This window comes from Apteryx rowi, unplaced genomic scaffold (assembly GCF_003343035.1).
Source record: "Apteryx rowi isolate R43461 unplaced genomic scaffold, aptRow1 scaffold_63, whole genome shotgun sequence".
NCBI lineage: Eukaryota > Metazoa > Chordata > Aves > Apterygiformes > Apterygidae > Apteryx > Apteryx rowi.
The window spans coordinates 1,424,801-1,449,699 of NW_020450905.1; the positions used below are offsets into that span (position 1 = coordinate 1,424,801).

At 39.0% G+C, this 24,899-nt stretch overlaps 1 protein-coding gene across 1 annotated transcript in view; it reads left to right on the top strand.

Annotated features, from left to right (window-relative positions):
- Window positions 1-24,899, top strand: part of GRID2 (glutamate ionotropic receptor delta type subunit 2) — a 714,293-nt gene that overhangs the window by 396,082 nt on the left and 293,312 nt on the right. Inside the window, exon 3 of the mRNA XM_026084197.1 lies at window positions 17,991-18,275. Within this exon, the coding sequence (XP_025939982.1) occupies window positions 17,991-18,275 (285 nt within the window). The remainder of the gene's footprint in view (window positions 1-17,990; window positions 18,276-24,899) is intronic.

Sequence of the window (24,899 nt, forward strand, 5' to 3'; positions counted from 1 at the left end):
CTTCTATAAAGGCCATGAAATTTGGGCCTTACTGCTTACTTTTCTCATAAACCTGAAAATTTTGATTCCTCAAAAGCATCTCTACAAATGCCAAAGGGAGAGGATTAAATAAACAGTCTCTTCCCTGCTCCACTTTTTTTCTTGTCTATGTTTCTCTCAACATGCTGAAGTTGTTTAGATGCGTGTGTTTAAACAACATTCTCTTTATGAGTGCTTGAGAAAAATATTATGTGAAGCAATAAGATGTGACAGGGTCTTGCAGTCATTTAAGGAAACATAACCAGGAGTGCATATACTAAATAAAATTTTTAAAAAAATCAAGATTAATTTGCTGCTGCTTTCTGTGAGCTTTTTGTATAAGGACATTCATGCCTGAAAAAGTTAGAAGCATAAAAATCCCAAGTTCCAGTGTTACTTTTGGCAGCAGAAAAGAAAGATGTCATTTTTGAGGTTCAGTGCCCAGGCTTGCATTTGGTGAAAGAATGGCGTTAAAGAAGTAGSAGGATGAGAAAATGGTAATTGTGATGTTTTAAGGATGACCTAATGGCTTAGATCCTATCTGATGATTCTGCAACCTGAAATTAGTTGTGTGGGGGTAAGGAAGAGATCATTCTTGATGTTGTTATCCCCTGTTTTCTAAGGGATAACTGGGAATGATGAAGTTAGGATTAAAAGCAGTGTTACCTCCAGCATCATGATTCTTATGCTGTTACATAGTGCTTTCCTTAACCTCAGAGTACTGACCAGTTCATGCCCATTGATACAGAGCAGTACTGTCAAGTAGATTTAGAAGTTTTCTTTTCTTCATAGGAAGCGTTATGGGATAAGGCAGCTTTCCCCTAAGAAAAATGGTACCAAACCAACAGAGGGCAAATGAAAGCATAGTGGTTTCTTTCTTTTGGTACGATTCTCTTTAACTTTATGGAGCTCCGTTTGCTTATTCTAGGCTTGAACTGGACCCAGTTTTCCCACTCAGAACAAACTATTGCTAATGGGAATTACACCAACACTTTTTTTGCATTGCATGTAATAATGGAGCTATTTTGCATGCTCCAGCAGAATTTATTTGGGAATATTTAAGTAGGTCGACAATGGACTAAGTAACCAGGCAAGTAAATGCGGTGAGAGGTGGAGAATTGACTTCCTATCCCTGTTTTCTGTGATTTTTATCAGCAACTTGAACATTTGGTTCCCCTTTATCCCAGATGAGTACCACGAAAATCATCTAAATTATTCTAGATAATTACTTTCTTCCATCCTTCATTCTAGGGATGAGCCTCTTTCATTCTTTCCTGTTACAGCAGTTTCATTCTACAGAAATAAATGCTTACTGATATTGAGCTTTGCTCTCTTTCCCTTGCACTCTTTTACAAAATATAGACAAGGTTTGAAGGTTAGTATTTTTCGTTTTTGTGTTTTTAATGGTTTTGATTGCAGAGCTTTTAGGTGTCTCAGATTTGTTCGGCTGCAAAGCAATCAAGTTTACCGAAATCTCAAAATACATGCGGGTGAGGTAAGCTGTCACCTGTATAACCCAAAGTTTAATATCTCTGATCACTGTCTCATGAAGAATGTTGTATGAGCTCATTTGTGGTCCCTGTTTAATAGCACCTCTGTCTTGTAAACTAGTACAGCCAAGAAACTTCAGAAAATAATGAAATTGGAGTCGGAGGAAATACAGGATGCATCTCTGTAGGTGCCTACTATGGAGCTTGTTGAGTATTTGTTGTTTTTTAATATGGAGAGAAATCTCCCTAATTTCTGTAAGAAAATATTTGAGATGGGAGCAAAAGGTCTGAAGGGTTTGATTTAAGATGTAAACCTTGGAGCATTATATATTTTTAGGTTTTTTTTCATTTTTCTTCTTCCTTTTTTTTTTTTAAATGTTCAGACACTTTATGATCTTGTTTCTACTTTCTGTTTACCTGGCAGGTTTTAAGAAAAAAAAACACCTTGAATAACATTGAAAGAAGTGAGCCCTCTTAGACAAGTGCTTATCAGTATTATTTTCTCTGATGTAAAAAATGACAATCAAATCCTCTGGTGTGTTTATTTTAATTTTGTAAAGTCATTCACCCTAAATTAAATTAAACAATACATGTTTGTCATTCAAAATCCATGTAAGGCATCACCATAGGGTTCTTGTCTTTCTGTTGCTGGATTGGACAGATTCTGTCTTCGTCAGCTTTTATGTGCATGGATTTCAGAGGGACGTCTCATTTACACATGAAGGGAAGATTATGAGCCTGTGGCACAGAGTGTGGCTACTAGGGACTAGGCTAGGCTGGGAATTTGACTTGTCAAATGCTCTGTGACCACCTGCAGTAAAGAGGGATAAGCTACCTTGCGGTTCTCGCAGGTCATGGCAGGGTAAGATGAAATATATGCATGTAATGGTAGCGCTGTGCATTTACCCTATCTCAGTCGAGTGCCTTATTGGTTGTCCTTTAGAAGGAGTGAGACAATTGTAATTCCTTTCATTTGATTCATTAAGATGCTTGCTGGATGCATGTTCCACGTACCTTCTCAGCAGTCTACTAAAAACAACTTGGAGGATGTGGGATTTCATGCCTGTATGCAATTAGACTTTGTGGTTTGGCTGCTGAAAAGAAGAGAGAGGGAGGACCCCTCCCACACACACACCACACCCAAGCCTTTATTCCTAGAGACGAGAAGCATCTGTCCTACCTGCAGCAAAATGGTTAGTCTGAAGGTTTTGTAAGATGCAGCAAGTGAGGTGAGAGTCTAGATTCGCAGATGTCCTTAGGGAGGAAATGTTCTCCTTTTAGGTGACAGCTGAGTGATCGGTGCATGCAGTCAGGAGACGCATGCTCATTTCCACCACAAAGGATTTCAGCTTATGGTTACCAGGCTGTAAGGACAGAGTGTCTGGTGGGAGAACATGGGGCCGCTGCACCCCTGGATCCCAGACTTAGCTCCATTAATGTTGGGTTGCTTACGCAAAGTGGTCGGAGAGGTGGTCTTGGGCTTCACAACCCAGTATATTCCAGCCTGGCGAGCAGCAGGCTCCCTTGGACTGGGCCATGTGAGGTCTGGGCAGTAAGGAAAGAAGAAAACCAGATCTAAATGTCCCACAACCTGCATGATTGCTTTAATTGCTGATGCTCTGATTAAAAATGGCCATTACTCACGAGTTGAAAGTCTCTTATAAGCAAAACAAATTGCAAACGATTTCAGGGCAACAGAAATCATGTTTTCCAGCAAGTTCTGAAAAAACTCTCCCAGTGCTCTAGACTTTCAATGAATACCTGTATTTGGGTAGTGAGGGCTGGATCAGATAAAAGCAAATGATTCAGCACTGTGGCAGAGCAGGTGAGTAAGGAGAAGGGTTTACGAGCCCAGATTCAGGTGAGCCTGCTTAATTCTGGAATTTGAAGGCATCAGCAGCCTTCCAGGTGAAAAACTGGTGACCTCTGCTTGCTGAGACAACTGTTGGTGAGAATTATGAAGAGGTCCTGACTCAAGCCTTTTAAAACACTATGTCTATAAAATGGTAGCTAAAATACTGCAGTGGCCTATCTGTGCTGGGTGTCTTACCTACCCTTCCTGGAACGGCCCTAGTAGTAGTAGTGATAGAAGATTTCCCCAAAAGATGAAGTCAAGGCTTTGGTTTCAATTCTGATTTCTGTCATACAGCCTAATATGCATCTGTACTGATTGACCTGAATCAATAAAATTCACAATGCGATGGTTATGAACTATGATAGACCTGCTTTGTTTAATACTAGATTTACTAAAATGTAGATGTGTGGCCTATAAAGTAAACATAATACTACAGTGTGGCTGCATTGACTAGGCTGGTTGCAATCTTTCCCCTCCTAATTGCTTTAGGCATGTGCTGGCTTGTTTCAGTTTGCAAGGCCCAATCTTCAGTTGGTTTAAATTTCCAGAGTTTACAGTATGTCTTTGTCCATTACCAGTTCACACCAGCCTCAAAAAAAACCAAATGGTATTGTAGATGAAAGGTTAGGGGATGAAAACAGTAAAAACTAAGTAGGTAGTGTTCTTTTTGACTAGTGTTCTAAATGAATATGAAAAAAACCACATTGTTTTGTGTAACTAATGGTAAAGTCGGACAAAAAGTCTCTCCCAGCCAGCAGTTTCTTTTTCTCTCGAATGGATGTCTGCCTCCCAAATGCCAGACTCTCTCTTTAGGTAAATGTTTCCCTGATCTAGTTTGTCCAGGCTTACTTAACATTGCAAGGACATCCTATTTAAAAATCCCCTCACTTGAAGTTGTCAGGTTTCGCATTCAGAGAATTACTAATCTGCTCTATTCAAACTGTACAAAAATCATAGGAATATCTTATATTTTAAAACAGATGCCCTTTTAATTTTATCATTTTTCACGTAAGCAGAATTCTCTATAAATTGTATTATTTTGTCTACTCTATTTTTCATAACACCAGTGCTGTTAACAATTCCCTTTACAATTGTGCCTATTAAAAATAAAACAATGGTATCAGTCCACTGAAATAATGTTACATGTTATAGTCCTTCTTCATGAAGATGCTTTACAAATAATAGTAGTCCCTAGCAAGATGTGCTAGTGCGAGTCCCTGAGCCTGTGCCAACTCCCATTAACAGCAGAGAGACAATAAACAAGGGCAGTGGACAGTTTATGTACCCTGCGGCCAGAAGGAGTTTCTATTTCTGTTACACTTGCAGGTATAAAAAATCTGCATGTAAAGAAAGCTCTCCTTTAGCTGATGGAAATGTGATACAGGGACATCCGGTGTTATGTGTGATTATAAAGCTCTACTGCGGATCGTGTCTCGCAGCTAACCAGGGCCTGAACAACACATTTGTTGTTTTGAGAAATAGCTGAATCAGATCCTAGAACAGCAAAAGCGTGAGGATGCCTCGAGGTCTGCAGCCCTCTGACTTGTCCTCCCGTCTTATAAAAGCTTTTATGGTCGCCTTTCGCTGTTCTCCCATGAAATTAGCAAACTTCTCTTTTGGGGGGCAGACTTGGAGACCTTCCTGCGAATTTGTACGTGGAAATGCAGAGGAAGGGGGCTCCCGGGCTCCTTGGAGTGAGTTACACAGAGGGCTTCACTGCAAATGGCCCTGTAGGTACAGGAAACAGCTATATCGCTATTTCTCCTTGTGGCAAACATCAAAAGGAAGGTTTAACGCATGCTTTGCACAGTGAAACCGTGGCTGGGGTTGTTCCGCTAGGCCAAAGCGTACCATAGAGATATCTTCAAGTCTGCATACCTACATGCCTTCAAAGAGAAATGAAGTTTTGGGGAGACGAGGCCTCCCGAGATGGAGCTGGGATAAGGTGTGTGGATGACACCAGACCTGGGAGGCGTTCGCAGGTGTGCAGTGTAGCTGTGGTCACAGTTTTAAATGTCTGCCAAAAACTTATTAGCTTGGGGTGTCTTAAATGCTAATTGGTACCAAGGAGTCCAGAAAGACAAGGTATTCAAGTCCAAAAAAGGTAAGGAGAAAAGTTTCCTACTGGAAGAAACTGTTGAAGCTGTTGAACTGATGGGAAAATTGCTTTAAGCAGGCCTTTCCAGGGCCTTGTTCTTCTTTTTTAACAGGACAAAGACTGAGAATAGGGCTGGATGTTTGTTTGTTTTTCTATTTCAAATACTTTGCCAGCTCCTGTTGTTTCCAAATCTTAGATGTGCATGAAAACACTAGGCCAACTTTTTGCTGTTCTTTATTTTAAAACCCTGAATTTTATCTCCTGTTTGTTTTTGATCTAGGAATGGTGCTCATACGGAGAAGAGGAGGATTATTTCTCCCTCCTCTGTCTCCTCTTTTACTTTTTACTTTGTGAAGTGTGGTAATTTGCACAGAAGTTTGAACCACCTATAAGGACTGTCAAATCATCATCTTCTGTGGTATTTGACATCGCTCATCTGCTGTCGTTAGAAATAATAAGGAATGAGAGAGGCGTTAATTCAAATGTCAATTGTGGGCTAGAAAGGCTTTCGTTTGCTATTGTGGGGAAAAGATCCCTGGATTTGGGGTCATCTTGTGCACTAATACTAAATCTATGCCAGTGTTAATTGAAGCCTTACAAAGGGCTGATCTTAGACCATTTCTGCAGTTGAAAGGCTTAAAGGCTTAGAAAGACAGGTGGTTTCCATAAATTATGGAAGCTGGGAGGAAGAGACCGTGTTCTTATAGTTGAAGCCTTTTGCTTTTCTATTTGGCCCGTGCAGCTTGTCACAGAATACTGCTGTGTGCAGGAAGAAGAAGGACAGAGTCAATGTGGTATTTTCTGGGTATACACATAGGTATTTGTGTGTGCGCTACAGATATACCAAATAAGAAAATGCATGGATCAAACTCTTAAAAAGGATCTGGGTGTATTGGCTATGTTTGTATTAAAAATAAGTTGATATTGACAGCAGCAAGGGAGAGAGAGTGGCAGAAAAACACAGGTTAGCTAAAAGTGCCTTAGTATATGGCGGTCTGAAATTCCCCTCTGAACAAATGAAAATAATTGATTGTATGGAAATTGAAAGATGTCAACATGTAGTTGGCTCTCTTCTCTCTAATTCACAGGCAAAGGTCAGGTACAACTCTGGGAAAAGTCAGAAAGCTTCGCACTTTCAAAACCAGTGAGATGAGATCAGATTTGGGCTATCTGCTAAGCTTAAGACTGCTGTTTTATAGAAGTCCTGCAGAAACGGATGTATAGACAATGGAATAATGCACCAGAATTATGCAGACTCATGCGTTACAATGAATTTTTAAATTATTTGCTCTTGGCAGCTAGTCAGCTGTAATTAAATTTCTGAAAACTGACCTTCCTCCTTCTTGCCTTCGAATGCCTCTTGCAGCACACTGACAAGATGCAGTGGGAAACGGAGGCAGCGCCTCTCCTTTGATCAGACCTGCCCAATGGCAGAAAAACAGCGTAGGCGCTACTACAACGCCCTTGGCGGTGCTCGTGTTACTAAGGAAATTTTGCTTTATTCAGTGCTAAAGAAACGTTTCTGAAACTTCAGCATCTTTTCTGTTGTGCGTGAAGGAATCGAACAGCAGAGCTAGGCATTTAGAGTGATGCTTGCACATGCACTGACCAGGCCCTGGCTGCTTACTTGAGCACTGGGTGGAAAAAAATACCCATGTTTTGAACCTCCAGCTTTTCACATGTGCTGCTTAATCTATTATTTACTTCAGCTATAATTGTAAAATGGGAATAACTATACTTCCTTACTTATGTAAAGTATTGGACATGCCTGAATGAAAAGAATGCTTTTTATATCAATTCTTTGCTCTGTTTTGCCACTTTGCTCTCCTAAGGCATGATATCTATAGTACTACCATATATACCAGATGGTGGTATATAGCACTCTGATTTAGTGCCAGTTTTAGGGCACCCCTGCAAGCTATGTATGTGTGAGAGCAAAATGATGGTGGGTGCCTTTTTCCACATGGGCACAGATCTTCTTACTAGAGCTAAGCATATAGGTGTCTTGCAGCAGAGGCACTTGACAACTGAAACAACCATCCTCATGTTTGGTGCCTCCCCTGGGAGACTGCGTAGAGAAAAGTGGGCTGAAAGGAAAGAGGCGGTTTGCAGCCCACAACCGGGAGCTCTCGGTATAGACAAGAAGCCAGATTCTCCTTTCATTTGCATCCAAGTAGTGATGGAGCAACTCCCTTGAAACTGGTGAAGTGACACCCATACAAAATGAGTGAACGTGTCAAGAAAATTGAATCCTGAAGTGGACTCAATACTCTCGTTGTACACAATTATTGTAGCAGTGCATTTAATGAAAGATCTGGAGAAAGGGAAGAAAATCGTGGCAGTCAGTTGCCACAAGAAACACTGTGCCCAGGGGATTTTAAAGACTGCAATGAAGGAGTAAAGTTACTGGTATCCCAAGTCATGCAGTCAGTACTGGTGCTTAGGGCTGATAGCAATTAAAAGTTTTTCAGAGAGTTAGGGAGAGAATCATAACTTCCATTTGATGGAAGAGTGAGCAAGTGAACCGAGCAGTTAAAGTCCATGTGGTGTTACTACAAATGCCACTTTTGCACTGTAGAGTCCGTATAGTAACTCAGTGCCAGTTTTGAAAGCTGAGACCTCTAGTTTTTCCTGCCCCACATGGTTCTACATTGGTCAGGAAGAGATACAGTTCTAAAATGCTTCTTTCAGGCAGAAGGAAGCTTTTCCTCTGAGTTACAAATAGGATTTTGTGTCTATTGTTTTTTGATAGCGGTCAGCTACATCTATTGTTGGACACATGCCCCTTCATTGCCAGTGAAGGATTTTATATCTCCTGGCACTCCTGTTGTACCATGGTGTGTATGGTTTAGAACAACTGCTGCTGTTCCAGTTAAGGTTAAGTGTTTAGTGCTACCCAAATGTTCTCTATTGTAAATGTATATTTTCCATGTCAGAGTTATGCAGGGTTTTTTTTAATGACATTGGATAAAAGTCAAGGGAAAAGAAAAACCTGCATTGCCTTCTTTTCCTGGCATCTCTTGCAACCATTAAAGTCAAAGCAATCTCAGTAAAAGGTTGCAACTGGCACCAAAGAAACACTGCACCATTATTCCTGAAGCTGGAGAGCAAAAATAGAGTCTCAAACTTTGGCACATTTTGTCTCCTCTCTCCTTCTCCTCACGCATTGAGGCTGCTGCCAAACCCTGCTGCTGCTTTGTCTATAACATGCACCAAGTAGATTTTTTTCCTTGGTGCCCTTTTAACTGACACATTTGTCAATGCATTGGCTATCTACCACTTTGGCTGTTACAATATCACTGTCTCTGGCCTCCCTGCTGTATCTTCTGTTCTCTTCCATTCCTCCCACATTGCAGCAGCCTACATCTTCCTCCTTGATGTCTAAATGGATTTATTACTTCCTAACTGCAAATCTCGCTACCTTATTGCTTACTGGATAACATTTAGTACCCTTCCCTATGACTTCAAAGCTGTGATTATATCCCTTTGCTCTTCATGACTTCTCTTCATGTCTGGCCTTTTATATCATCCTCCAGGACTTTGTCCCCCACCTACAGCTCTGCTTTTATCTCCCGCACTCACTCCCCGTTACAAACTTGCTTGTCTTTGAATATCGTGGCACATGCCTTCCATCTCTCATAATCAACAGTGCGCCTGCTCTGGGGTCACTGCGCATCTGGAAAGCTTCGTCACTTAATCCCGTTGTTGTAGGCCACATTGCCTTGCCTTTCAAATCTTTCCTCTTCATAAAGCTTAGTTATACTAGGCTCAGAAAATAAAATGCTTTCACTTATGCACTAATGCTTAAAACAAACAATGAAGAGCTCCAACAAAAGATTTTTGTTTTCAGTCTTTGTGCGTGTTTTAGCTTGGCTCAGGGAAAACAGTTTCCTTGGTTTGCTGTCTGACCTTGGGCAAGTAATTCCCTTGGCACATCTGCTTTTCCTTCTATGAAATAGAGATGAAGATGCTGAGCTTCTTTGCAAAGCATTTTCAGAGCTACAAATAAAAAGTGTTCTATAAAAGGTAGTTGATATTTTTATTCTATCATGATTGTTATTCTATGTGTCAGCGAAATAAGCCCAATGTCTATTCTTAGAAATAATAATGGTGATAGTTGTTTTGACTCGTCTAAGGTTTTCTGGAGTGGCTAAGTTGCTAATGGAACTGATATTCTGAACTCCTACAGACTTCTCAGGTTTTTCACACCTATATTTTTTTTTGCAGCTGATGTACTGTCTTCCTTGCATTCTTTTTATTCTCATACAAGGCTCTTTTATCTTGACGTAGAGTCTGGTTCCCTCTTTCATGGCAAATGCAAGTTCTGGCCTTAACATTGTTTGCTGTTCAAATTGCTCTGCTCGTTTCACTTGTCTAGTAGAATTGCCTCTTTGAAAATGGAATTAATGTGTGCAGTTTTTTTGGCTTATGGAAACACTTTTCTCTCACTGCAATGCCATTTGTTTTTTTTTTTTAAAAAAAAAAAAAGGAAGTAGAAGAAGAAGAAAAAAAAAGTTAGTCTACTGTCCCCTTAGTGGAACTCTCCCAGATTGCTGTTCATGGATATTTTTTCCTTTGGGGATGGTCTTATTTTGAGCAGTATTCAGTAATATCTATGCTTGGGAGAATGCCAAACTCATCCAGGGCAGCACAGGCAGATCTTTCCATTGTAGGGTTGCCAATTAAACTAATGCTACCAGCTGCGTATTCTTTTGTCTGCCCTGAACTAGGTTGTGGTATTGTGTTGCACAGCGCGCCTCTCCAGCAAAGCTTGTTGTCTCCATACTAATGGTTTGGGCAAGAAAGGGGAGCTATGAAACATTAGCATTCAGAAAGGAAAAGGGATGTAAAGGAACTTCTGGCAACGTGAGTAATGCAAAGTTGTGAAAGTATCATCATCCCTAAAGCGTAAGAGAAATCGGATTACTCATCCAAAATTTAGTCATGCAAGAAAGTAATGGCAGATGTGGGACCAGGCTGTGAGCCTTCAGATTTTCAGTCCAGTGCCAAGTCCTTCAGATCTGGTTGTTTCTTGATGTTGGAGGAGACAAGGTGAAATAGGTGGGGGGCGGGGAGGAATGGAGGAGGAAGAGGAAGAGCAAGTTGCCTTGGCTGGCTGGAGCAGATCCTAAGGAGAGAGGGAGAACAGGCAACGGAAGGATGAAAACAAATGTTTTGGAATACTCGGGGGTAGAAAAAGCTGATAGGAAGAAGAAGTTGGATCCGAAATGAAAAGGCTGGAAGGAAAAATTGCCTGACTATCTGACTGATAGGTGGCTAGGAAAGTGTAATTTTTGTCAAACGGTGTCAAATTCAGCATTTTCTTCTCTTAACAAGGATGTTGCCCTGGCTTGTTTTGGGCTAAGTCTGTAAAAAGAGAATTGTTAACGCTTATGGTTTAAAGGTGTGTTTTTGTTGTTGCTGTTTTTCTCAACACCTCCATGCCGACTTTCAAAGATCACATAACTGGAGCAGAGCCCTCTGATTTTAACAGGGCATTATCTTTTGCTAAAACTGTCATTAATCCTATATTAAGCTGCTTAAAGAGTCAGTCTTTTTGTTTCCGCGTAATTGCTGCTATGCAGCAGGCAAGCTAACTATTAATAAGTGTATCGGGCTATTCACTGTTTAATAATTTCTCAAACAGTGCTGGTAAGAGAAATTAAAAGATTCAGCAACAGTGCAAGGGCAAAGATGAACAAAGGGATGGAGGAAGTTGCACAGTAGTCTGAAGTAATATATGCTTCATCATTAAATAGGTAATCAAGTCTAATCTATCATTTTTCATTGCACGTGAAATGAAAAGTTTTCATTTTGTTTAATGGATGAACAGAAATTGCTTATGCAACACTGAGCAAGGATGCTAGCAGTAGGTGAAGCTTGGCTTGTGTCAGTGAGGGTTTGATCAAACCAAAAAAAGGAGGATTTTGGAGCTATTCTTGTAAATCTAGACCCAGATTTCCCCACGTTCCCTATTTTCAATGGGCTGCATTAACTTTATAGACTGTTGTTCTCGGGGGACGTGCAGAAAGGAAGCCACCCCAAACCTACGCGCAATGACTTCCACACCGGGTGAACCCAGATTGAACCAACTAGGCACAGGAAGGCTTACTGCCATCTCTCTCCCTGGCATGGTGTAATTTGGTGAGGCAAGTGCCTGCTGTATGCCTCTGCAGAATGGATCAGAAGCGCTGCAGGCTGGCTTGGAGGAAAAATAAATAAACCTGGACTTTTGTCCAAAAAGAGAACTTGCATTGTTTGGTAATTTTGGTAAACTGGCCTTTGTAAACTGAGCTTCTTTTAAGCTTTCTCATTGCATCCTGCAAAGGGCAAAAAAAAAGGTATAACTCTTACCTCTCTCCCAACTTATGAGCTTTCTGGTTTATTTTTCAAGGCTCAGATGAATTATTAATGTGATGGACTTAACGTCTACCGTAATTGGCAAAACTTGTATATGGGAAGAAATTTGACCCCCCCCCCAAAAAAAAAAAAAAGGACACTCAAAAAGAGACTTGTTAGCAGAAACAAGGGCTGTTGTGCAACAGAGATGCACATGCTCTGTGGTAATATCTTTTATTCCTAGAATTTATTCTTTAGATATTAGAAGTTTGGATTATTCCTCCCAAACAAAGAAATCCCAAGGCTTAGGAAGGACAGCTGTTAAGACTCAGACACGCTTGTTTTATGGTCAGGACAAACTAAAATCCCTTAAAGGTTAATTACAAGTGAATTTAAAACACTGTTAGCTGTCTGAGTTGTGTATAATGTAAGGGAGGATGGAAAAATTGGTTAATGTTTACAGCAAATATGTAAATGAAGTGGCTTTCCATAACCATATCAAAAAYGTGAACAGGAACGGATGTGGAGAGATACTGTTATCTGCACTTCAGAGGAGAATATTCTTTAAAATCTAGTCAATAATACTCTTTCCCACATCTTACCCTTATTTCCTTCTGAATAGTTTTCAGGATGTATTAAAAATGTGCTGTCACTCATCTTGAAATAATTCAGTTCTAAGTCTGGGATGAACCATTGTGTTATGAAGGAAGAATAATTTGCAAGAGCAGAAGTGCAATCCAAAAGTGACTAGAAAGATTTATTGAGAATTTGAGACCAGGCTTGATCACAGGCCTCATAATTGCATTTTATCCTTACTCCTTGCATCCAAGATTACGAACACCAACCAAAAAGACCTGTAGTTCATCCATTTAAAGTTCTTGCGTTTTTTTGGTTTTTTGTTTTTTTTCTCCTCATGTGAATACATTATCTCTCTACACTGAGATCATGAATGTTTTGGAACTGTTATTTAAAGGTGACAAAGACAGAAAATTACTTCATAGTTAGTGTGGCCACTTGAACAGAGGGAGTACAACATCTCAGTGAAAGATACCCAGCCTTCACCCTTAGTCCTTAGTCTTTGTAAGGTGGAATTTGCATGCTACTGCCCCTCAGTCCTCATCAGCATTCTGCAGTTAAGAATGGGTTTGTAGAGCAGCCAACAGGATGCTCTTCGCAAAGCAAACAAGAAATCATCATTTGTATTTTCAAAGCTACCTAGAAGTTCTGAGTGCCTAATACCCATTTATTAGGTGTTCAAGTTCCCTGATATGTTGTATTTTGCCCCTTGAACCAGCAGTTTATTACTACTTGAATGTAGATAAGTATAAATTGGGTGATAGAAGGGTCAATTGTCAGAATGCATTAATAAGTATGTAAATATTTGCCTCATCTGTAACATACTATTATGGGGAAAAACCTGGAGGTTCTTACAGACTAGACTTTTCTCTCTGGCCTCTGGCTGGGCTGTAGGTTCTTGGCTGTTTTTCTTGAAATGTGGAACAAATCTGAGGATTCTTCTGGGCATCCTGTGGCGGATCTTATGGAGCCCAAAGAGACTGTCGGCTTGGAGAAGGATGTCCTGGGGAGTGACACTGAGCTGTACAAGTGGTGGTTGGCCCTGCGATGGGGCAGCCCTTGGCACCAGGGCTTTGGGAACTTGCCTCACTGTTTAGCTCTAGTTTCTTTTCACTAAACATATGTTACATATTAGGTCAAGCCACCCTACTGTTCTAGAAAGAACCATGTAGTTTCTAAATTATAGAAAATAAAAAAGGACTCCAGAATGCACCTCAGATTATTTAAAGGGATACTACCCACTCATTATGCCCAATATTTATTGTTTTCAGAAAACTAATGCTAAGAATTGGTCTGACTTGTTTAACCAGTAATTTAAATTGGAACAAAATCATGCTGTTACTAGAAGCTCATGATCTTATCCTCATTCTTTCACCTGTGCTCATGAGTTTATGGTGTATGAGTGCAATTTGTTATGATTTATTAGTAGAAAGAGGGGAAAATGATTAGGAAAGTGCCCACATTAATAGCAGTATTTAAATCTCAATAGGCCTTTTTTGTTGCTTCTTATGTATTCCTGCATCTGTTTTTAAACTTGCCCTTAGTTATGTATTTTTTTTATGCTGAATTACAGCAACTAGTAGTTATTTAAGGACCTACTGTTGTTTCCATTTTATAGAGAACACATTTTAAAGACACATTTGTAACTATAGCCATTTAAATTCTGCTTTGCTGGAAGTGCTTATACAAGCTGATAGCCTAGACATAAATTATTTATTTCAAATTGCAGTGGCTATGCACTTTATTTTAAAAAATAGCACACTGAACGCAAAATTAGGTGTTGGGTTTTTTTTATTTTTATTTAGATGTTGTGCCAAACTCTACCTTAAGAAAAAATTTTACTGTAAAAGATTGGGGTTCTTTTTACTGGCGGTCGGCCCACCAGTGCTGGAACTTCAGTAACTTTGTGTTTTGAGAAAGATGAAGAGTTAGATGCAAGGCTGTGTGTGCTTGTGTTATACATGAGATAATGGCTCTATGTATATATATACATTTGAGAAATGGTTAAAATTATAACGTAGACATTCCTGATATTCTCTCTATACAACATGAGAAATTTTGCTATCGGTTTTATTCCTGTAGCTGTTGAAGATGCATTTTCAAATAGCATCTGCTCTGTGGTGGTTATGAGGGTGAATTAACGTCTGGACAACTTTTATGTTTCATAAACATTATTACTAGTTCTTTGTTCCTTCTGTGTCAAACTTGCAATGGAACTGTGTGCAAGTCTATTTGAATTTGATATTTCTACTGTACTGAGCGGGGTCATAAAAGATGGAGCAATATTTTTGTTTCTTTTATAGATGGCAAACTAATGCAGGTTGATCATATTGGCAGTAGACTAAAATATCAGCTTGAAAATACAATCTCTAAGATAGTTGTAGCAATTTAAATTGCAACAGAGTTCTGAAAGGCAAGATGCTATTTAAGTCCTTTTATATAAATGTGTGTACGTATATGCATGTGTAATTTTTTTTACACAAAGATGGGATAAAATATAGACTTGATATTTCAGGCTCAAGAAGGAATAAAAGCGGGATTTCAAATGTGTTTGGACTAGAGCTTTAGAGTCAGTTGATAAGCTACAGTTGCAAGGTTTGGATCACTAGGAAAAGGATTTAATTAAGCTTTTGTTTGTGGGGGGAAAAAAGGATTAAGAAAACATGCAAACCACTGTCTTAAGCCTTTAACCCCCCCCCCCCCAAAAAAAAAAAAAAAATCTCCCACTGGAGCCAACAGAAGTTCAGCTTGGCTAAGGAGTGTATGATATTGTATGTGATGTTTTGACATAATTCATAGCTTTTACTTTTTTTGTATGTGTATATTCTGAGGAAATTATATTTGTTTTCAAAAAATAATCCAGTCATAGACTGATTCAGGCAGACAGGTGAACCCTGTAACTCATGCACTCATTTTTCTGAACAGCCTGCCTCTCAGATAACAACTCTTTCTCCAGCAGGTAACTCTCTCTGTATTGAACAGCCTTGAAGTGTAGGGGTACAGGAGTAAGGTCCATTTGTGAGCATAATTAACTGTATATTGCCCTAATCCAGGATACACAATTTTCATAAGCGTACCTTGAAAGAAAGAGCCATATGGACAACTTTGATCCTGAGGCTACTGTACCAAACGCAGTGCAATGTTGAGAGAGAAGATTGTCATCCTTCATTCAGTCTGCTTGCCAGTATTAGCATTTGGCCCTGTGGAGCTGTGTTCTGTACTGCTTTTGTTTCCATCATGTTTCAATAACACGATTCACAAAAAGCATTTTTCCCCGCTTCGTGGCATTGCAGTGCACATACTGATTATTCTTAGTCTGACAGAGTGCCTGGAAACGCAGACATTTTCAGGTGATTTTTGTAATGCAGTCTGACTCTGATATACTTTTAAAAGTCACGTTTGAGAGACTGGAGGGTCACACTACATCTTTTATTTAAAGGGGTGGTATCAGGCCCACACAGACCTAAATTCTATTTGAGCTAAAAGCAAGCTTTTGCAAAACCTAACTTCGGTTTTATGTTGCAGTTATATCTATTGATATCTAGGTCTATTGGCCTATAGATAGCTATAGACATCTATTGATGGATAGATCTGTATATCAATAGAAGTAGTTTCTCTGTTGAGCAGTAGCGTTCTCATCAGGATATGCAACGTAGGTATCACAGTACTCAGCCAACACAGGAGAACCACATCAGGAAAGAGATTCGGGAACTAAGAAGATAAATTTTGACTCGCCTTTTACTTTTGTTGAAAGTGAGGATCAAGAAGAATGTAAACAAGCAGTATAAAAGATGAAGCTAATACAACTGTTTTAAAATGTTCTGAATCTAAGAAATTCATGAGATACTGATAATATCATTGGTAACTGGTACAGTGCATTTGGTATCCTGAGAAAGAATAGTGGTGAAATATTGAGAATGTGTTGCATTTAACCTGAAGCCCAGCAGCTGGCCCCAAAGCCAAGTCATGTGCAGAGCATATACGAAGGAAAACATTTTCCTACGCCAAAAGATTTTGAAATTGCTCTATGGAAAGGCTGGTTCTCCCATACTCACCCGGATGAAGGAATTCAGGAGTGTTCCCAGGTCTGTTTCCAAGCCTGTTTCCAGGCTTGGATGTAGTCTCAGCAGCATCAGGGTGCCTTGAGAATCAATCCTGGCATGTTTCAGATCTCTGTATCTTAACTAGAATACTATACTAGCTTTATAAGAACGTGGCACACTCTAAATTTGTGATCTCCATTGCTGCAGTTTGGCTATGAAGTCGAGCGTCACGTGGGCCTGATTGCGGTAACTCATCTGTCACACTGTAAATATTCCTATTGAAGCCAATAAGCATTAGCAAAGTAAAATATTACTCATTGTGAATAAGAGCCATATGATATGAGACAACAGGTCTGGTGATAAGAGATGTTTTCATATTTTTAAGGGAATATTTTCTCACATGTGGGTTTCTTGCTTTTGCCTGCACCTGTCACGTGCACAGAATATTCTTGCAAAATAAGTAATTGCACAGTTAAGTATTAGATATGCATATGTAAATACATATTACATGTTACTGTCCCATTAACTAATTTGCATGTGTAGTTGCAGGTTAACTGCCGTTGTAGTTTTGCCAATGGCAAACAGAGTATTTCAAAATTTGGCCTTGAGTGCGCTCTAGGGAATTATGCGACAAGCTTGTGTTGTTTCTTCATTTGAGCTCTCAATTCTATTAGGAACCCAACATAAACACTTGACTCTGCTTTATTTCACAGGCTAATGCTTTAAAATTACAGACCTCATTGGTATTAATTCTTTTGATATTTATTGATTGCATTAACATTAATCATGATAAACACTTCTGGTATTACTGTGGATGTCACTTGTATAGTGCTTCAGGATGTCTACTGTAACTCTGTCTTCATTAACTGGACCATGAGTTACAGGGTGTTATTTTTTTGTGTAAACATCTCCATGCCTCCCTTATAGAAGTAAGGCGAGAAAACGTATGTAAATTGTTCACTAAATTTTGAAAGCATCTTGCTATTTTTAAGGCTTGCTTTTTTTCCTCCTCTAAAAGGATACGTTACATAAGATTGTTGCATATATCTCTGAGAACCCAAAAGCAATTCAATTTTTGCTTGGACAAGTTGATGTACATAATCATATTCAGTTGTCTTCAAACGTTGACAGCAAGTCTGAGCTGTTATTTCTTCAAGTTTTCTCTGTATAATGCAAAGATACTATTCATGGAGCTGGTGTGCTAGACTTTGAAGAGTGTTTATCTCCTCAGGAAGTCATGTTAATTCAGCAGTTGGAATACGTTTTTGCTCTTCCTGAGGGCCCTCGGAAAGCCTAGGGACAGGTTCCATTTTCAGGCATGAATTCATTTCTGAGCAAGCTGGAAGGGGCAGTCTTTAAGCTTTCACTGTAAGACAGCTCGAAACGAATAGAGAGGCCTTCTGACTTTCATGAATTTAGGTCCGAATTACTCAATGTGCAAAATTTTATCCCTGTTTCACTTGATTGAAACTGTTGTGTTTCAATTCTCAGTGTCTGAATTTCAACAGAAAAATAGACTGCACGTACTGAACTGCCCTTGTCATCTTGAATATCACTGTGCTTTCTTACAGCCTGTGACCTTATGAACCAAGGCATCCTGGCCCTTGTCAGCTCCATTGGTTGCACGTCAGCCGGATCCCTGCAGTCGCTGGCAGATGCCATGCACATCCCTCACCTCTTCATCCAGCGCTCGACCGCAGGAACACCAAGGAGCGGCTGCGGGCTCACCAGGAGCAACCGCAACGATGACTACACGCTCTCTGTCCGCCCCCCTGTCTACTTAAATGATGTAATTTTGAGAGTGGTCACGGAATATGCCTGGCAAAAATTCATCATTTTTTATGATAATGAGTATGGTAAGTATTTAGTTAGCAGAGCGATTGTTGTCAAATCCATGATTCTTTTGAAAGCAATTGCATTAAAACTTTATAGTCTTCCACTAGATTACATTTTGCCTGTGAATGTTTATGGTTCTGTTAGTGTTTCGCATCACCCCAGAAAAATCTGTTTCTAAAATCCATCAACTTTTACAGGTTTATTTGACAATTTCTTTGCTGAAGTTAGCTGATAAATACAGAACTTTTCTGGCTTTCTATTTTGTCAGTTTTTATGAAGCATAAAAGTTTTTAGCGAGTTCTCTTTTTTGTTGGAGTATAGGTAAGACATGTAAAATGACAATTCGAGAGACGACATATAAGATTTTACATTTGGTAGAGTTGTTTCTTGTGTGATGAAACTCTCCTACTTACAGGTAAGTCCTACTGATGGCAAGAAGTTGCAGCAGCAGTGAATGTAGGAGAGACCTCAGCAAGAAGGAGCTGGTATTTGCAAAGGGAAAGCTGCTAGGCAGAACCTCTGCAGAAATAAGTATTTGAGGAGGAGGGAATGGAAAAGACAATGTTCCTTCTTTTCTGAGTGCATTTAGTGTTCCTGAAAGGTGCTGAATTGACAGTCCTTATATAATAGAGTAAGTGTAACACAGGTGGCATGGCAAATCAGACTGCACCATCTGACTTGGTGACTCAGTCAAGTTCTATAAAGATATCTTCTAAGGCTGAGTAGACATATTGCTGTAGTATAGATACGTTATCTGACTAATTTTGTCATCTTTTTCTATGGGAAATTGCTTTGAAACCAGACTTGTTTTCTTCAGATGCATCCATTATTCATAAGTAATCATGACTGGTTTTGGATGAACATTTTAAAACTTATTTTCAAAGTTAGATTTTCAAGTTGTTGAAAAATGCTCACTTCAGCGATTTCCTGTGCATAATAACTGGCTCATTCAGGTCAGGTGTTATTGATTTTTTTTTTCCCCTCCTGACTACATAATAAATTCTTAAATTAGAATGATAGAAAATGATGAATAAAAGAATTTCTATTTATAATAAAGCAGCACTGAAAAGCACCAGTAATAGGATGAGGGGCACACATGCAAAAACAAATATATATCTATATATCTCTGTCTAAATATATATATATGTATATATATAKAKAGAGAGAAAAACATACCATCACTCATCCAAAAAGCTTGCAACAGAGTATTATTGTTTGTGTTTTATGAGTTTGTGCATCTAAGTACCAGTGTATCTATGAAGAACATAATCTTGCCAGCTATACCTTTTTGCATGTATATTTGAGTATGAAAAACTTGAGCAAACTTTACCATTAATGAATAGTTCTGAATAACTATATTCACAAATATTAGTTTTGTATTATTCAAGTTACATTATTTAACTTGAGAATGCAGTTCAGACACCATGTCATTTTGTCCTTGCTTTCTGGGTAAGAATTTTGAAATGGCATGACTTATATAATGCAGGTGCCTGACTGCAAGGAATAAGCTTCAAGACCAGTAGTACATTCTGTGATACATGATCCCCAGATGTGACGTTAGACACAAATTAAGTCTCTTCACTGTCTTCTAAGCTGCTCTGACTTCAGTAGGCTAGGGATAAAGCCATATTGGACTAGGCAAATTGATAATCTGACTTTGAGCGATCACTATCACATGTACCAGGGAAAGGTGCAAAAAATTCTGCATTCAGCATTTATTGAGCTGTCTGTCCCCATTCTGACCATCTGTGAGCTTTTTGTAGTTTGCTGCTTATACCACAAATAGAAAGGTTCTAAATTCAACATCAGCTTCAAGTTAACCTGTAACTCTGAATAGTGTTATTATCTATACAGCAATGTAATCTTCTTTAAATCATGCTAAATCCTTGACTTCAACAGCCACCCTGGAGCAGCAAGCAGCTTCTATATTCTCCTTATGCTTCTTATATTTTCTTTTTAAATTTAAAGTCACTGATTTTACTGAATATCTATCTCCTCCTCCTCTTTTAATAGAGAAAAGGAGAGCAGAAGTTTCAGATCACCATCTCTAACCTAAAACCTCTCTCATTATCTTCATTATCAAGAAAGTTCTTTTCTGTCTCTCTAGTCTCTCATGCTGGAATGCCTCTCTAATTCCTCACTACCCTGTTTTAGGTGAAATCATTAGGCCTGACATAGTGTTTTGCCTTTTCTTAATTCTCTTAGCCAGCTTTTGATGTATGGCAGTAGTTTTCTTCTTACTCATGATGACATTAGTTTCTTAGCAGTCCCTAGTGAGCCATCTTCCCAAGAGCTTTTTATAAATCTTAACAAGTTATGTCACTTTCTCCCCTTTTCCTGCTACTTTATTGATATACTCAGCACATTTCCAGTACGTTAGCAGGGCACGGGTTTTCTTCCCATGTTCTGTGTTGAGTAAACAGACTTGCACAAAGGGGAGGGACAGAGAAAGCGAAGGCATGAAATCAGGAGCTCGGATCACATGTTAATGGATTATAGAGTGGAGACAGCTGAATCCAGTGTTGACCTTCCTTTGAACAGGAGGTTGGACTAGATGACTTCCTGAGGTCCCATCTAACCTGAATTATGTGATGCTTGAGAAAATCATCCATTTAGATGAGTCTATAGACTATGAGTCTATAGAGAGTTGGCCCAATAACATCAACAGAGCTTGGGGAAGCTGGGGAAGGGAACATTAGGATTAGTTTCTATGCCTGTTTTAGAAAGAAATCAATAACTGGATATGCAGACACAGCGTGCAGGCCCCAGAGTAAGGCATCCAACTGGTCAAATTGTCAGTGCAGCTAGGGATGGCTGCAGTCCCCTCTGGAAGCCACCAGTCCCACTCCTGAACTTGCCTGAGAGGGTCTGCCGCAATGTTTGCTTTATTTCTACCCTCAGCTCACACAGACCTACAATCAAATTCTGTTTGGAAGCTTTGCTCAGTTTAACTGCTCACAGCAGTTAATATTAGACATTTGAATGAAATATTTTAATATTCAACATTAAAGTACATAGGAGATCAACACTTGCGTAGAATTAAATTCATATTTTTGAATGTGGAAGAGATTACTCGTATGTTTAAAGCTAAGCACATACTCCAGTCCTTTGCAGAACCAACATTTGTGCAAACAGAGCTATTTCTTGCCCCAGTGGTTTTTGATATGTGGTGATCATTCCTTCTCAAGGTATGTTTCATAGCTTTAAGTGATGTCTCCATAGCATTAAGTGGCACCTGAGAAGTAATGGGCATATAGATTCCAATATGAGTTAATCCTTTAATTTTTTCCACTGTTGCCATCTTTTTATAAGTTAGAAAACAGGAGAATGCTGTTAGACTGACCAGTTCTCGTAATCAGAACGGTTTCATTAATTTCCTTTGTGAGAAATGATTTCTTGTAGTGATTTAATTTAACAATTTATAACAAAACACTTCAGTTGTATTACTGAAATTATTTCCAGTAATATTTTTGCTATGTGAAAGAAAATATCCCTTTCATATTTATAATAAATTTTTCTACAGTAAAACTGGGCTTAAATCAAAGTAAATACTGTGCTAATCCAGATCCCTTGCCCCACTGAAAGAAGCTGCAACCATTTCTGTGTTAATTTATCAGTGTCATAGATTTTGTTTTATGAATTGGAATTGCTTTTGACTTTTATCTTGCAATCTGTCACAGACTGCTTTTCATTTTCAGAGAGAGTATTGTTTACAACGGGAACTATGTCTTTTTGCAGGACAGAGTTATTTGCCAAATGTTATCCTTTTGTAAACATCCCACAAAAAAAAAAAAAGCCAGTTTAAATTGTTGAAGGAAGCAATTACTTCATTAAGTGATAATTAGCTAGGTGTTAAAGAAGTGATGTTGAAATGCATCTTTGCCTTTCTCAACCTGCTATTAAAGGTACTATCCACGCAGCGTGTACAAGACAAATTTACTTCATTAAAACAGTCAAATTGGCTCATAGTCTTTTCATTCTTGACTGCTCAGCTCAAATTATAGCATCACTGAACTGTAAAGAGTAGCTATGCCTCTCCCTTTAAAATGCCGCTGCAGTGACTGGCCATTTCCTATGCTAAGCCAGTAGATCCCACTGGACTCTTTAAGACCATCGATACCCCTTTCAGAGAAGGCACTTTCAGGCTGGACGCTAAAAGTATAGCTTATTTGGAAGTCGTAAAGTTTAGATTTGTAAAAAGAGCCATTGACACCTGTAAACATTTTGAACACACTTAGCCCAGTTGTATCATCTTTACTTCAAGGTTTCACGTTCAAGGCAAACAAATTGTAGTTTGGCACAGTAAATAATGCAAATGCTGGCTCGCTACAGAGAGGCATCGTACAAGGGTCAGTCCCCAAGCACTCGCATGAAAAAGACCCTTACGCGGTCAAGAAATTAAACCACAAAGGGAAACAAATGAAACAGTCATTTGAAATCTGAATGTTTGAGCTGGAGAGAAGCTGACTTAGAACCCCAGCATATTGTCGATTTTATCTCTGCGGTGTATCAACAAGAGGCAAGCTTTTGCAATTCATTTCTCACTCTTCAGGCAGTTTACAGCTCACAGGATTTTCCAGGAATGCATTTGAACTCAGATACTTTCCTGTAGTAGTAAATTCTTTATGAAGAAGCAACTGAATCATTGCAAAAGCGTAATTGTGAATTTTGTGCCGTTTTACAGTGTAGATATCTCTACATTTCTTAGATGAAAGGGAGAAACTTTAGCTGTTTGAAAACATTTATTTTTAATGTTTTGTTGGTGCCAAAGCAGGTAGAAGGATTCTGCACTCTATCTAGAAAGGTTAGGGGAATAAGACTGTTTCTGGGGAATGAATTTTGTCTTATTTGCTATTCTCTTTTATAGTAGTGGTAGTAATATTTTAAAATCCTTCTGTATTTTATATGCAAAAAAAAGTTACAAAACTCCACTTCCCTGTCCAGCATGCTGGTCTAACCTTGTATTTTTCAACTCGGCTTGCCTGAAATATGCAAGCATTGTTGCTGATTTATGTCATATTTATTGATTTCAGGACAAATATATCTTTGCTAACGTTTTTTTGACCTTCCTACTAATTCCACATATGTTTGGCAGTGGATTTTTGCCTGTCCCTTAGATGGTAATTTAATTTTTACTTTTGCAAAGAAATATCATTAAGGCCACTATAAGGGGGATTTACTCTGTTAAGGGAGGCAGTCTTATAGCAAGTGGAGGTTGGAAAAATAATTGAAAATATCAATATCCCTGGAAGGGAAGGGAGAAGGTTAGCAAAAGGAAAAAGAGGGCATCTTTCTGAAAAAAACTCTCTTATGAAGCTCCTCCTGCTTGCCCCTCAGCATACACAGGTGTTGGGAATTATTTGCACACCTGAGAAGGATGAAGGCAGTGCTGAGGTGCCTAGTCATCTTGCTCAAAAAATGTCTCATGCTCAGTCTGGGGGAGGTTTGGGGATAAAGAAGATACAAGCTCGAGGAGGAGAGCAGTGAGATCTGTAATACAGAGAATGCCAGCCGAGGTAAAGAGGTCTTTGAAACTCTGAAGTCAAAAGAGAGTGCTCCCCCCACCCCTGCCCCAGGAAGATGGTGGTTTCCAAATAAACTAGATGCAATGGAGCAGGATGGGAGTACTGTTCTTTAAAGATCCTGGAAAAGAAGGGATTGTACCTGGAACTCAAAAGGGTGAGTTGCTTGCAGAGAGGGTGCTGCCTCTATTTTATGAGGGGCGATATTCTGAGATGATGCTCGTCTACAGGTTTGAGCCCTGGTCTCTTAGTCTCTCCTTTGAAAACCATAGAAAGCAAATAATTCCATCAATGCTTTCCTGCATAAACATTCTCCAGAAATAARTATCAGATGACCATTTGCAGAGATGTGCGTGGAACCATAACATTTCAGATTATTTGAAGTTGTAATGCAAGTTTAATAAAGATTCATAAAAGAATCACATTCTCCTTAATCGATTGCAAATGCTCATAATTACCCTGAGGCTGTTTTCAGCTGCCTGATGACTATAATATTCTCAAGTCTGTCCCCAGACAGTCTTAAAACTGTTTTACTCATTTGGCTTCTTGCCAACTTCCTGTACTCATTTACTTCACTGTGCCTCAATAAACATATAATTAATTCAGGCTTATTATTGAAAATTTTTTTTGCATTAGTACGTATTATGTTATCCAGATAAGAAAAGGAACATGTATTTTTTCATCTGTGTAACTTTAATGTGTCAATTATACTGCAAGTTGGCAGCTGTTTGTGAGAACTTTGGTAACAATTTGCTTTTGCTGGTTGACATACCGCTGAAAGTTGAATAGATTTTGTTGGCTCTAAAATTGTTGAATTTCTGAGATAATTGAACTACACTCTAATATTTTTCCAGTGGAACAGTGGCCATGATTATATCTAGAGTTTCAGTGCTGAGGTCAAAATAAAACTCTAGGYGTTTTCCTAATACCTGTGTAATAGGTAATCTCTGTGAATGAGATGCTGTCTTAAGGTTTTGCAGACATAGGAGGTTTCATCAATGCCTGCAGTCTTCAAGCCTCAAAAGGAAAGAAATTCTCTTAATATTTGAAGACCTGAACCTTGCAATGATCTCTGCTGCTTTTTGCCAAGCGTTTTTCAATTTTCAATACAGTTTTAGTGTC